The sequence below is a fragment of the Astyanax mexicanus genome, chromosome 1 (genome assembly GCF_023375975.1).
Source record: "Astyanax mexicanus isolate ESR-SI-001 chromosome 1, AstMex3_surface, whole genome shotgun sequence".
NCBI classification, from domain to species: Eukaryota; Metazoa; Chordata; class Actinopteri; order Characiformes; family Acestrorhamphidae; genus Astyanax; species Astyanax mexicanus.
Window position 1 is genome coordinate 99,292,454 of NC_064408.1, and position 14,614 is coordinate 99,307,067.

Here is a 14,614-nt window from a genome sequence, read left to right on the forward strand (position 1 = left end):
AATACTTAAGTATTCAAATAAGAAGTCAGTAGATTTTCTTTTTGCATGTAAGTAAAATTGAATTTACGATTAAATATGACTCATAGTAAACTCACCTGCACACATACATAGTGAGAGAGTGAAACAAAACAATTTCTTATTTACTTAATCTACAGTGAGTAATCTTTTCAACAGTATATAAAGTTAGTAAACTACTCACAGTCAGCATTCACAGTGATAACCTTTATTCAAACATTCATATAAATAAAATCGCCAATACATTTATGCTACATTCTGTAATGCTGGAATCACTCAGAGTGAAACATTAAAAAATGATGAAACATGAGGCCTTTTTCCTGTTCTTGGTAGTGCAGTGACAGAAGGCTGCCACAGCCCAGCTGAAAGAGCACATCTGACGGCCATCTGTCCTCTCCTCCACTCAGACCCCTATGAGCGACTGAGGCCAGTGAAATTAGTGGGCTGGACCATGCCTCCTTGGCGCTGCCTGTAAACAGGAAAAACTGTGTCATCATGTGATGTCAAGACGTTGCAACACTCTCTCTCTCACATGTGTGTTTTCTTAAACACACATGGCTGACCAGCCAAAACAGGTTTGGTGAATAAAATATGTTTCTTTACTTTTACATTTACATTTATTTAGGGTATTGAGCAGTATTTATTCAGAGCGACAAAAGTGCTTAGCTATTCATTTGGAACCTCCAAGACTAACATCAATACACACTGAATTCTCAAAACTTTAAGATTAACCCTCTATGGCATGAATTATGTTTTTGGGGATAAGACTATTTGAGGTTTTTCTCTGGGATTTGTTTTTTAAACCATTTTTTTACATTTTGTTAACTTATTATTTGAATCACCACTGCTTTATCATGATGGACCTAACAAAAGTGATCTACATAATGATGTCCAAATGCAACAAATGAAACAAACATGTTTTATTAACCTTACAACAAGAATGTAGGAATATAGTAAGAATATAAACAGTCATATATACTTCTTTAGTCTATATATAATTGTATTTGTGACCCATTTATACACATAGATATGCATTGTAACATTATATTAAAAATAAAATAAATAAATAAATACATACATACATAAAACGTAAGGTATAGTATACAGTATAATTTCCAAAAGATGGTTTGTTGCCTGAGGGCAACATCATGCCTACTGCTAATGATTCGACTACTGATGTCAGAGCATAGACATTACTAAACTATGAAAGAACCTGTGGAGAAAAACAAGAACAATACATGTTAAGTGTAATAAAAGCTATGATATGTATTAGTACCCTAAAGGCTCACAGAAGAGGCATTTTACACTGGTGTTAGGAGGCTAATGTTAGCCCACAGTTGTCACGCTAGCATTGTGCAATGCATCACTGAATCAAAACACGCCAGTCTCAAAGTGTGAGGAATTGATGAATAATCTCAAATAGACTTGCTTTTGTGTTTTCTGATACAGTTAACTATTAAAATGTAAAATCCACAATTCTAAGCCCCTGCTTCTACTGCTCTCATCAGTGCAACATTTTACTAACAGTGCTAACACAATAGCCTCACAGCCTGAATGTAAAAAGCTACTGAAGCAAATTTCAGAACACAATCACTTGATTAAACAGTTTTGGGTTAAGGGGGAGATTGGGCAACAAGAAACTGGCAAAAAATAAACAGAGAGAGATAGAGATTGATTGTTAGAGTTTCTTGGCATTACAGTTATTTTTGGCATCAACTTTACTGAAATTCTTTGGATTAACTCTCATCTGCTGATTGATACTAGACAAGCTAAGCTTAGACAAATATTGGGGCTCATCATTCAATACCTTCCTAAAAATTTTTAATGGAATAATTACATTAAAAATTAAAAACATTTTAACCATACTCTTGAAAAGGTGCCATTCTGGTGGATATAAGTGTGGGATACTATTTATGTCACTATAAATTACTATATACAGGGGTTGGACAATGAAACTGAAACACCTGATTTTAGACCACAATAATTTGTTGTTCCGATGGACAGCTCTGGTGGAAACGGGAGAGTTTAGCTGCACATTGAATTCTGCCATGATTTTGGCAGCCGTGGTTTTATGTTTTTTTGGATACAATCTGGGTTAACACCCGAACATCCCTTTCAGACAGCTTCCTCTAGCGTTAATCCACAGTTAATCCTGTTGGATGGGGTTGGTCCTTCTTGGTGGTATGCTGACATTACCCTGGATACCGCAGCTCTTACTACATCACAAAGACTTGCTGTCTTGGTCACAGATGCGCCAGCAAGACGTGCACCAACAATTTGGCCTCTTTTGAACTCTGGTATGTCACCAATAATGTTGTGTGCATTGCAATATTTTGAGCAAAACTGTGCTCTTACCCTACTAATTGAACCTTCACACTCTGCTCTTACTGGTGCAATGTGCAATTAATGAAGATTGGTCACCAGGCTGCTCCAATTTAGCCATGAAACCTCCCACACTAAAATGACAGGTGTTTCAGTTTCATTGTTCAACCCCTGTAAATTCAACAAACCTACGAAGGGCTATTTTTCTTTGGTCACATCATTGTAAAGTAGTTAAAGAAGTAAAACTGAATGTATTTTTCTTTCAATGGAACTGTCTGTTCACTTAATAGAAACAGTCCTAATACCATAATCCTGTGCTATATCAGGTCATGTGTAAAAGTAGGGTTTCTAATAGGGGTGTGATGGGACACTAATATCACGAGACGAGACGAGACACGATATTGGGTTCATGAGAACGAGACGAGACGAGATTTAAAAATAAAATTTTAAAGAAAACCTCAAAAATGAAAATGAGTTTTGTTTGACAAAATCATAACACACAAATTTAACAGACTGGTTTCTCTCACACACTGATTCTATAAGAAATAGAAATAAGAATAAAAAAATTAAAATAAAACTTTTCTAGGTCTTATATAGTGCAAACAATAAGTGCAAACCACAACCAGTCACATTAAGCCTATGGTTTGTTTTTTTTTCCTCCTAAATCTCTTGTAATTTAACTATGCATAACCATAACCAGTCATATTAATACTATGCTTAAAGTGCAAACAGAGACAGAACATTTTTTTTAAAAACAGTACAAAGCTAAGGGATTAGTACAGCTGCCTATGAAACAGTCACGTGTAGGATATAATTACAGTATTTACATATGGTTTGTGTCTTGTTGGTCAATCTGTTACCGTTTATTGTTTCCACTGGAGCTAAAATGCAGCCAGACATACAGTTTAAAAAGGGGGTATGCAGCCTATGCGACGCATAGGGGCGCTGCACTACAGGGGGCGCCAAATGAAAGCCCCAAATAAATGTTCTCCTCCACCCCCTCCCCCCGGGGGGGGGGCTGATACTACGTTTGCATACACCACAAACAGTACTGCTGAATTTTGCTAGAATGGTTTGATAATGGCTGTATTTTTTTAATTAAAAGACAGTACGCATTAATAACCTTCATTATTTTTTATAATGTAATTACCCTTGGATTAGCCAAATAAAGCTAATTGTCACCTGAGGCCCCTGGGCAATTTGATGTCATTTAAAAGGAACGACCTGCAAAACAATAACCAATTATTGTTTTTTTGGAGTAAAAACAAAAAGTTGTAAACCCTCTTATCTTAGTTGGAAGACTATTCCAGTCACATGACACATGGAAGGAAAAAGAAAACTGTCCAGATACACTTTTCTTTAATGGTATTGTACAGTCACCTCTTGTAGCGGAACTAGTTAACGTGGCTTTAGACACAAATACTTCTAGCACTGGGAGATTGGTAATGACACATCATTCACAACTTTTGACTGTGGCATTACTGGGAACTAATGCGAAACCTTTAACAGTCGTGCGTTTGGAGTACCCATGGCCAGTATGAGGCTTCCTCTTTTTAACTACATGACAATGATACATACTGAAGTGGAATTTCAATAGTAAACACCAAGATGACAAAACAGAAACCAAAACTGCCCAGAATTATGAGAACCTCCACCCTGTTTTTACATTACATAAGACTGTAAGTTTATACTGTTTTTTTGTTTGTTATTGAAACAATGGAGAACTGGCAATCATATTATTTTCTGTAATGTATGGTTTAGCTAATACTACAGATAAATACAATGAATAGAATCAGAATAAAAAATATATAAGCTGATATTTGTGGTTGTCAGAAAGTTTAACCTCCTCAAATCGTTATTGCTTTTAACCACAAACTTAACTTAACTCTCAGCAGCATATGTATTTGCATGGAAGTTTAGCCTCATTTACATACCTTGTGTAATTTGCATACCTACATCAGTGGCATCCTTGCCCAGAGGGCTCTCTAGCCTCCTTTAGCTTGTCACTGGCACTCACTCCTCAGCTCTCCCTATGGCATTATCTCTCTCACACTCTCTCCTCTCCAAGCATCTGCTCCACACTGAGCCTTCCTAAACACCCTCTTTCTAGGAATATGCTACACAGAACACCGAGGGCCACGTGCAGCACAGAAGAACAATGAGCTCCAGATCTGACACATCACTTTTGAGCCGTGAATTCCTCTGTGCTCTTTCTGGGTTTCAGCCCACTGGCAAGGAGTTTATGTTAATGTTTGTGTAAGATTTTATTTCTGAGGAAACGATAAATGATGACAGTATGATGGCAACACACACAAACACACACACTCACTTTCTCACACACACTCACTTAGTCACACACAGTCCAAGCATAAAATCCCATGACCCCTCTTGTTAACTGTTTTTAAGTTTCTTAGAAAAAATTAAAGCATGTTTGCATGTTCTAACAACATACTGTCTCAAAGGCTCTGCACTAACCTACAGGATATTGGTGGATAGATATGAATTCTGCAAAAGTTGCTTGTCTGTTCACACAAACAATTTTAGCTGGTCATAATCAAAACCTTATAATCAAAAAAATGCATAATCAAAAAAATGCTTTAATGTGGCATTCCCAGTAAACCCAAAGATAGATTGCACACTCCATCTGACACCTACTATCACGTATCGCTCAAACTTTTGTAGATAATTCATGCCACCTTGTCAGGAACAAGCTGGCCAGTGTTCAGATTTATACAGATTTTTCCAAGCCGTTCCCTTAAGTAACATTTTGGGATCACTGTATACTGTCCCATGACTTTTGTCACGTGATTGTATGTTAATGGTACATTTTTGCATAATTTTTAATCATTTTCAAACCTGTAAAATCTCTCAAATGATAAAATAAAGAAATCTAAAGTACTATGAAAAAAAGACTGTTAAAGTTTGAAAACAGCACGTTTGTCTTTTTTCTGTTCACTGTTTCTGTGATATCACAGGTTTTTTGCCTTTTTACAAATCAATTCAGCCTACCTGCTTTCTAACAATTTTGCCCCATAGATCTAAGCTTGTTGTCACTATGCCCTTAAGTAGGATATAGAGACAAGTAAGAAGGTTTTGGATAACTTTGGTCACATGATATTAAGTGAAAACAAGTGAGCAGCAACATGCATTTACTACACACATTTAAGAATGAAGAGGTTTATATTTAGAGTCCTGGATAAGCTTTCATTTATCAATTATGTTATTATTTCTCCTGAGGAGTATCCTCAATAAAAACATATTTACATTACCTGTCAAAGGTTTGGACACACATTCTCAATAATATTTGTTCTTTGTTTGTATGATTCACTACACTGTACATTACTATAAATACTGTAAAAAGGCAGTCAACAAGATCTCATCACCTCTAGTAACTCTTTTAAGACTACCCAGAGCAAAAGGTCCTACTTTGAAAAAAAAAAATAATAATAAATTGGGCTTGTTCAGCACTTATTTGTTTCCTTCATAGATTTGATGACTTTAATAGTTATCTACAATGTAGGAAATAATAAATCATTGGCTGGGTTCAAACCTTTGACTAGTACTGTATTTAATTATAATTAGTTTCAAATGCTCTGTTGCAGCTGATTGGGTGTGAGTGGATAAGATACGAATAAGTGGATTGGGGAAAGGATTTAGACTTGACCTCTGGTTCTTGTCCAGTGACACCCTCACTAATGCCATTGCCATGTCAATGGCTAACCTTAACCACCAGAGGGAGCAATTTTACAGAAGAGTTCTGACACTGGAAAATGTCTTATACAATGTCTTTATATGTAAAGAATAAAAGCTATATGCTGATAAGTCTTTCAAACCCATGTTCTCCGTTTTGCTCCCCAAATGATCTAGGCTGCATTGCGTGCTGGCAGTATTGAAATTACATCTCTTGCCAAAAGAGAATACAATGGTGGGTGTGTGCTTTTGGACGGAATTTCAGAGCTATCATGCCACATTATGCTATCTGGAGTCTTCTCAGAGTTTTCGAAACAATGTCCTTTTAAGAAATGCGCACATGTCAACATCTGTTTTCTGTTTTCAAGAATGCAGGGAGCCAGAAAAACAGTCAAGCACTAGCCACAGCCAGTTTCAAGTGAAAAACTGGTCTACGCTTAGACAAACCATGCTGCAGCTGTTAAGAGAGAGTGTATCATCGACCAGATAATTTCTGCTCATGTTAGTGACATAAAAGATTAGTGCATTTTAAATGTTCTGGAGTTGTTGTTCACTCTCAATGCACTCCATATATGTATGTCACTGTAGTGTTTAAGAAAAGTGTCAGCATTTAGTGCATTTAGTGTTTGTTTTAATTCTGTAGGTTTCACTAATCTCCTCCTAACTGTGAAACCTAACATTTCTGGAGAACATCTTGGTGAAAACCATACATTCCACACCATGTGCAACAGAAACTGCAAAGAAGTGTACTAATATTAATATATGACTTGCAGTAAGAAATGTTAAATGGGTTGATGAGCTGGAGCAGTTCTCTCACTGAAACAAAACTTGGGTTTCAAAGTCTGGAAGAAGTTCAACTGAAATAGTGGTTCTGCTGTGGAGTTTATTCTCTCCAAACGTGTTCAGTGGAAAGGGCAGCAACAGTTTAGCAATGTGTTTAAATGTTTTAAGATTTTTTTTTTGTACAGGCTGCTTGTAAGAAGTCAGAGTCAGCAGACAAAAGTCCTGATATACCAAACAATACAATGTAGAAGTGCGGGCACTGCACTGCAAACTGCTGCAATACTTGCAATGCAAATAGCCCTTTTTTTTTTTTACTATTTTTGATGTTATGAAAAAACAATGCAGAGAATTTACAGATACCACCTACTCAGCATATAGCAGTGTATCCCTGCTCATTCACATCGAAGAAACAAGCTGAGTTAAAGCCTGAACTTATTTTCTAAATTAAGTGTTAGAGACAGCCATTTAAAACAGGACTTATTAACCTTAAATCAGTCTCAGAGACATAGTCACAAAAACTACCTGAAAACGTCATGAACAAATGAATTACATAAATCCTCATATTAGCCTAACATGTCATAATTACACCTATGGAAGTGTAATACAATGAAAATGTAAAACTTGCTTCTTTAAAGGAAAAATCAGTAATTTGAATAAAGTGTAATCATTAAGATATGAACAAAGTTCACAGCATGGGTTTAGTGTAAAAAGCTCTGTCCTAAAATACTAAAAAAAACAGTGGTTGTGACCGGACCCAGTTTAATGCTTACAAAATAAATATATCATTCTTAAAGTAATATGTTTTATGTCAAATATGTTTATATCTCCTGTTTTTTCTTCAATTTGTCTCTTCATGAACTTTGAGGAGTCGCTTCAGGCCTTTAATTTGCGACTGTAGAAATTGGCCACTTTTATCATTCCATTCTGGTTTGCCCTGCAGAGCATAGGAAACAATAAAAAAATAATAAAGAAGTCTTACATCCAATTAGTCTTTCCAGCTGTGATGTATAGAGAACTTTTCTAAAGTGTACAGAAATGAATGTAGAAATAATGCCTTATCAAGGCAACCTGCTTTAACTTTCTGGTGGAGAAAATTAGCATTCTCAGCAGGTTCGGAGGGCTCCGGAACAGCACATTAATCACCCAGTCAGGAGACTGGAATAATGACAGGGTAAGGGTAAGTATCGAGCTCAGATCTCAGATGTAAGTGAACGTAATAGTTTGAAATTGAGCTGACACATTCATGAGGATGGCTAGGGTGGGGAGGGGGTGTTATGAATATGACAAATGATTAGTTCTTAAGATTAGTAAGATATTCATCCTTATCCTAAAAATAATTCTCACTAATCCAGGTTTATTAGGATTCATGGGGAAACTTCAGCAAAAATGTTTAGGAATTAAACGAATGTGCACGCTTTGTGTGATCGACTGTCTGCAAAAGCATCATCATTATTGATTTGTTTCTTTGCAGAGCACTTCAGCGTCGGCGAAAGTAGACTCAAGACCAGATTCTGATCCAATTATTCAAAGCTTGGCTTACTTTGTGAAGTCTGACAGTTGTTGTATATCCAAAATCATCCTGATTTGAGCTTTTGATGTTATTAAATATATATCATAACTGTCATACACTGGAGGTCATGTTGAGGCCTACCAAGAGGATACCAAGAAATCCTTCCTAGAGAACTGCTCATAGAATTGCTAGAAAGGCAAAGCAAAACATGTTTGACTACAAAAGTCTTTTAGGATGATTTACCAGATTCTGAAGCGATGGTGCATGGTTCTACTCTGCATCAACACCTGCATAAATATGACCTTTATGTTATATGTTATTTTTCTGCTGAACAGTTGATCTCTGAGTTTCAGTAAGGTTGCTTACCATAGCTGGGTAATTTTTTATCACCACTAGCATACTAGAGAAGGGCATTTAAGACAATGACAATTCACTGATCGGCTACATAAAATACATAAAAGTCTAATCTTGCTAAAAGAATAAAAAATGTATCAAGTTCAACATTTTTATATACAGATCACGAATAACATTGTGACCAACTCAATGTTCCTACACCCATTATCCATTTTACAGCTCCACTGAGCATATAGGAGAGCACTGTAGTTCTATAACTGTTACTGCTGGACTGAGAATAGTCCACCAACAGCGTCCTGTGGCCAGAATCACAGAAAACACAGATTTTTTTAAAACCTAAGAAAAGATGGACAGCACTGGTCCTAAAGCTCTGAGGTCATAACTTCAGATGTGGTGCGGTGTGCGAGAGAGAGAGAGACAGAAAGGATGACTGCTCTTGTAGACTTACACAGGCTCCTGTAGACTGAGCAGGAAACTGTCTATCTGATCTTGAGGAATGTCTTCATCCAGTTTGGCCAGGTAAGTGTACAGAGTCACAAATGTGTCAAAAGGGATCCGAGCAGCCCCACCCTCTGGATCCTCAGTCAGGATTTCACAAGCATGTTTTAGAGCACTGATGATGGTCTAGGGGAACAAAAATACTAGTATAAATCTCATAGCTTGTCATAGCTGTCTCTTATTTTTTACTCCATACTTGCTAATAGTATATAGTTATTCTTTTAGCTCCCAATACAGTGCTGGTGAAACTGGCTTTTAATTTAACAGTTTTTCTGATTTTCCTTGTCTGTATACTGTCGTACTAACAGACTTGACTCCTACAAAATTGCTTTTATATAAGTAGCATTATTTATTTGATCATATTTACTTCAGGTATGGCCTTTTCTGAGTGAGATTTATTGTCTAATACTGCCACCATGAGGCACTTGTAGTGGTTACATTGTGCACCAGATACCAACATATTCTGAAGCTCTTTTTTCATTTATACAGACTTTATGCTATGCACTGGAGCATAGTGTGCTCACCAGATCAGATAATTAAATCCTAGTCTGCCACAGAAAGGATGGCACTGTTACCCTTTACACTACACTAAGCACTGTACACATAAAGTAAGACATGTCCATGATTACAACAAGCCCAGAGTATCTAGTCATAGAGTATTTAAAGGATAAACATCCAGTTTGGCACACCTCGAAAGTAGGACAGTTTTGGCAAGAACCTGGCAATATAGTAAATATCACGACACAGGCGTATTAAATATATTGCAATATAAGGATACTGTAAGCAAGGTGATATACTGATATTTTTTATTACCTTTTAGGAAATGTATATTGTATAAAAAACTGTGTATACATAAAACCATAGAAAAAAAGTTGTTTTTTTTCTATTTATGCAGCAAGAACAGTGGGATCTAAAGATATCACTGCTAGTGCTGAGGGTTTAAGCAAAACACAAAATAAACTTTTGAATGAACATTTACCTCTAAACTATTAATCATAAACCAATACTGTGTTTTTGAGAATCTATGTGATACTACAAAACATTGTATTGTGGTATTTGTTTATTATTATTTTTTTTTATTAGGCTTTAAGCAAGAAAACTAGATTTAACCCATAATACCATGCTTTACCCCTCCTCCTTTCTCTTCCACTTATAATCAAGAGATTTTATAATTCACAGTTACTTTTAAGTATGTTTTTAGCCAAAACAGGATTAAAGATTAATAATCATTTTAATATATTCTTTAGTTGTCACTTACTCCACCCAAAGCACTGCAGCTCAGAGCAAAGAACCCCATCCAGTCAATTTGTTCATCAAAGTTGCCAAGGTCAAGGAGTGTATTGAGCTGTTCAACCGGCAAGCACAAGCCTTTCCACTTCTTCAGCAACTCCTCTTTCATAACAGGTTCTTTTGGTGAAAGCTGTGATTATAAAAAGAAAACAGCGTCAGAATATGTTCAGTTATATTCATTCAAAATGTTACATAACCAAACATTTTTATCACTAATAAAAGAGCTAGCTAGGCTTATGTCACGAACCTGCTTGTGAAGGACCTTGAGCAGGCCTGGAGTAAGCCCAGTGTCTGTCTTTTGTGTTGCTACTGGCATTTCTAGCCTGTCCTTGACTGGCAGAGTTTCACCTTTTGAAAGTGCTGAAAAATATCTTAAGAGGAAATTATGCATTTTAAAAGAAAAACTTAAATAACTGTGGATTACATTTCAAACGTAAGTCTCTTATTAGTGACGTAAGTGACTCATATTTAATGTGCTCTACCTGTGTATGAGCTGTCTTTTGAAAACTTTTCAACATTAGTAATCCTACTCTATTCCTCAAAACTTTTGAAATGTATAGCTCATAACCTTTTAAAGATGATGTGCCAAAAATGACCTCCCTTAAAGCCACAGTATGTGAGAATTGTTTTTTTTGTTTGTTTGTTTGTTTGTTTTTTTCGCTTGTAGGCTACCCCTGCAATTGGCAAGTGGAATTTACACTTTGAGACACCCTTCATTTTATGCTTACATTCAATTTGGGGATTCTGTGATACAGAACCATTATTAAAAGTAAAATAATCATGTGAACAGACACACTTGAGCAGGCTAATATTGCTGGATGTTACACACTTATCATTCAGGTTGCACAGTTCTTGCAGTTTTTTCTACTTTTCCTGCCCACTTCAAAAGAGATACACAGTGCAGTGAGCAGCACACTGAGCCTGGAGTAGCCAGAATACAGACACATTCTCTCTTACATGTCAGTGGAGCTTTACAGATTTTGAAGCTCTTTTTAAGGTAAAAATGCTAAATATGGTTGCTTTAATCCTTTATCATTGAATATGCTTTTGGTTGTTACTGCCCTGTAGTAGTTGTTACTGCCCTGTAATGGTTGTTACTGCCCTGTAGTGGTTGTTACTGCCCTGTAGTGGTTGCCCTGTATTGGGTGTCATTCAATAAGCAGTCCGAGCTGAAACACATTTTAAGGCTTCAGGGTGAATGGGCATGACTAAATTGTTTCAGGCTAAAACTTGTAAGATTTTAAGCGCCGCAGCTATCAGAGCATTGATCCCATGATTGTTCTTGGCTGAAGACGAGAGCTGAAATTGGCCAAATTGGAGAGACAATTTCAACAAACAAAAACAAAGATACAATCACAGTACATGTCATGCAATGTGTTTTTTCACAATCTAGCAAAGTGTACCAACTTACGTGGCAGCCCACTGCAGTACATCAGGTGGCTGTGTTCTAATAGCAGCTTTAGTAAACTGTTTCAAGATATCAGGCAGCTCTGGGGGAATGTTGATCTGCTGGGAGCAGTACATCGTATCTGGAGGAGGCATGTCTCCTGTTAAGAAGTGATCTAGTGAAAACCCAAAAAAGATTAAAGGAAAGTAAAATGTTAGAGAATAAGTTACATTTCAGACAAGCACAACATATCTACTGTAATTTAACTGTAAATCATTGATTTAATGTCTGTCTATTTGCTTATTTAGCTGACTACAAACTACATCCCATAAAATCCATAATCCATAAAATGCCTTTATTTTTTATTATGAAGATGTTTTCTATAAAAAAAGAAACTGATAAGAGCATACTCTGAGCATACTCGGACTTTTATTGTAATCTTGGTGATGCGAGCAGAGAATCTCCAGAGAGCAGATTGCACACTTAAACCTGGAGTCTCTGCTCTGGGTTTGTTAGACCACCGGAGGGCGTCTGATTTTTTATACTGAAAATTAGATTAATTTACTGAAGAAAAAGCAATTTCAATTTTAAATGATAGACCAACAGAAAGTAGAATACAATTGTGAATTGGAATGAAAATGATAAATAAGTTTTAAAGTTTTTATATAATAATAATAATAATAATAATAATAATAATAATAATAATAATAATAATAATAATAATAATAATAATAATAATAATAATGGACACCTCATTTAATGTATTATCTTTTTTTATTTTTATTTTACACTCCAACTGTAATATTGTAGACCATAAAATGATACAGGAACACATGCAGATTTATTCTGAAAACTAAAAACGGTAAAACAAATCATAATATGTTACTTTAGATTAATATAAGCATTCACATTTATCTTTGAGGACAGATCTGCACACTCTTGGTATTTTAATCTTAGTGTCTTCATGAGGGAGAGTCTTTTGGAATAGTTTTCTCAGTGTCTTGAAGGAGTTCCTGGAGGTGCTGAACAATAGTTGCTGCTTTTTATTCACACAGTGAAGCTCCAGCTCATCCCAAATCACCTCAAATCACCATCTCAGTTGGAATGTTTTTTTGTTTACTATGTAATTCTATATATGATTGTGTCCCTTACTCATGTGTTTAATATTAATCTACAAAGTAAAAAAAATAAATAAATAAATAAATAAATAAAGAAAAACATTAAATGAGAATGTGTGTCCAAACTTTTGACTGGTGCTACAGATATACAGGATAGTTTAACGTTATATAGGTTCATAAATTAGCTACAACTGTTGCCTATTAATATAATGTAGCTACCCTTTAATCTAGAGCAAACAACAGTCATCAAGTGTTCAGCCTGACTGTGATGAATTACTCGGCCTGGTTAATCAAGTTTTCTATAAGAACAGAATAAAAATGACCAGTGAGAGACTTAAGCTCAGCTCTTTAAACTCTATTAATCCTCTATAAACACCTTGTAACAACTCACCGGACTCACAATAACACACGGGCTTCCTTCAGCGGACAAAAGAGAGGTTCACTATTAATTTAGATGAAATAAAACATCCTTTAAAACAAAGCTAAACTAGTAAACTAACAGTGAGCTATACTAGCTGTCACCATCCTGAGACCCCCTGCTTTCCCAGCGGCGCACTGTTTGTGTATAGCGCGTTACCTAGCAACACGTTATTGGGTGACTAGAGTGCCCCCTAGAGGGCTCATTTAACATTATGTATAACACTATAAATACAGCTCTGGAAAAATGAGACCACTTTAAAATATTAGAACATTTTTTCATTTAGAGCATTTATTTGCAGAAAATGAGACATGATCAAAGCAATGAAATAGATGCAGTGCTTTAAGACCTCAAATAATGTACAGAACATACATAAAACATAGATATAACATAGATGTAAAATAAAATAAAATATAGAATGAACCAATAATGTTCATTTTACTTATATCATTTTGTAGTGATCTCTCTTTTTTTTTTTGTAGTGGTCTCACTTTTTTCCAGAGATGTTCGGATGCCCAAGTTCAAATTACATATATGGTGAACATTCTAAGTAAATGTAAGTAAATAAATCCTGTATATAAACAGCCTTTAAAAAGAAATAAGATAAAGCAAAATTTTTATTTATTTAAAATTTTTAAGCAACGCATTGTATGTGCATGCACTATTACAATAAATGTGGCACATGTCACATGTGTTTTTTTTTTTTGTTTTTTTTTGGTGTTTTTGTTTTTTTAATCCAATATGTTAAATTAGACTTCCTCTCCCTAAAAATCCCGAGTCGAGTCATTTTACAAGCAGGAATGATGGCCACTCGTTTTTCTTTAGTTAGCTGATTGGTTCTTGCCGTAATATGAATTGTACTAGTTTTCCAATAGGGCTGACGGCTGTGTAGTAACCTGACTTCTGCACAACACAACTGATGGTCCCAACCCCATTAATAAATCAAGAAATTCCACAAATTAACCACGATAAGGCACACCTGAAAACCATTTTAAGTGACCACCTCTTGAAGCTCATTGAGAGAATGCCAAGAGTGTGCAAAGCAGTAATCAGAGCAAAGGGTGGCTGGTTTGAAGAACGCGCTCAAGTTATTTACTCACCTGTTCACCTGTACTTGTGTGATGTATTTATTTATTTTATTGTATTAGTCTGCTTTATATGATTTTGGTGTTGTGGTTTTTACTTTTATGTTTTTTAATTATGAAGATGTTTTCTATCAAAAGAAAAAC

The 14,614-nt window shown here is 35.7% G+C and overlaps 1 protein-coding gene across 3 annotated transcripts; it reads right to left on the reverse strand.

Annotated features, from left to right (window-relative positions):
• Positions 1-207: 207 nt before the first annotated feature.
• ropn1l (rhophilin associated tail protein 1-like) lies at positions 208-13,532 on the reverse strand. Of its 3 annotated transcripts, XM_022681934.2 has the most exons (7): positions 13,359-13,532; positions 13,187-13,266; positions 11,874-12,024; positions 10,710-10,833; positions 10,431-10,592; positions 9,123-9,298; positions 208-484 (listed from the first exon to the last, which is right to left on the reverse strand). In XM_022681934.2, exons 2-7 carry the CDS (start codon positions 13,212-13,214, stop codon positions 427-429), a joined length of 699 nt encoding a protein of 232 aa, XP_022537655.2. In that variant the 5' UTR covers positions 13,215-13,266; positions 13,359-13,532; the 3' UTR covers positions 208-426. The 3 variants fall into 3 exon arrangements, with proteins under 3 accessions (XP_022537655.2, XP_022537667.1, XP_022537659.1); XM_022681946.2 differs by lacking the exon at positions 13,187-13,266 and having other exon boundaries at positions 13,368-13,532; XM_022681938.2 differs by lacking the exon at positions 13,187-13,266.
• Between the last annotated feature and the right edge of the window lie 1,082 nt (positions 13,533-14,614).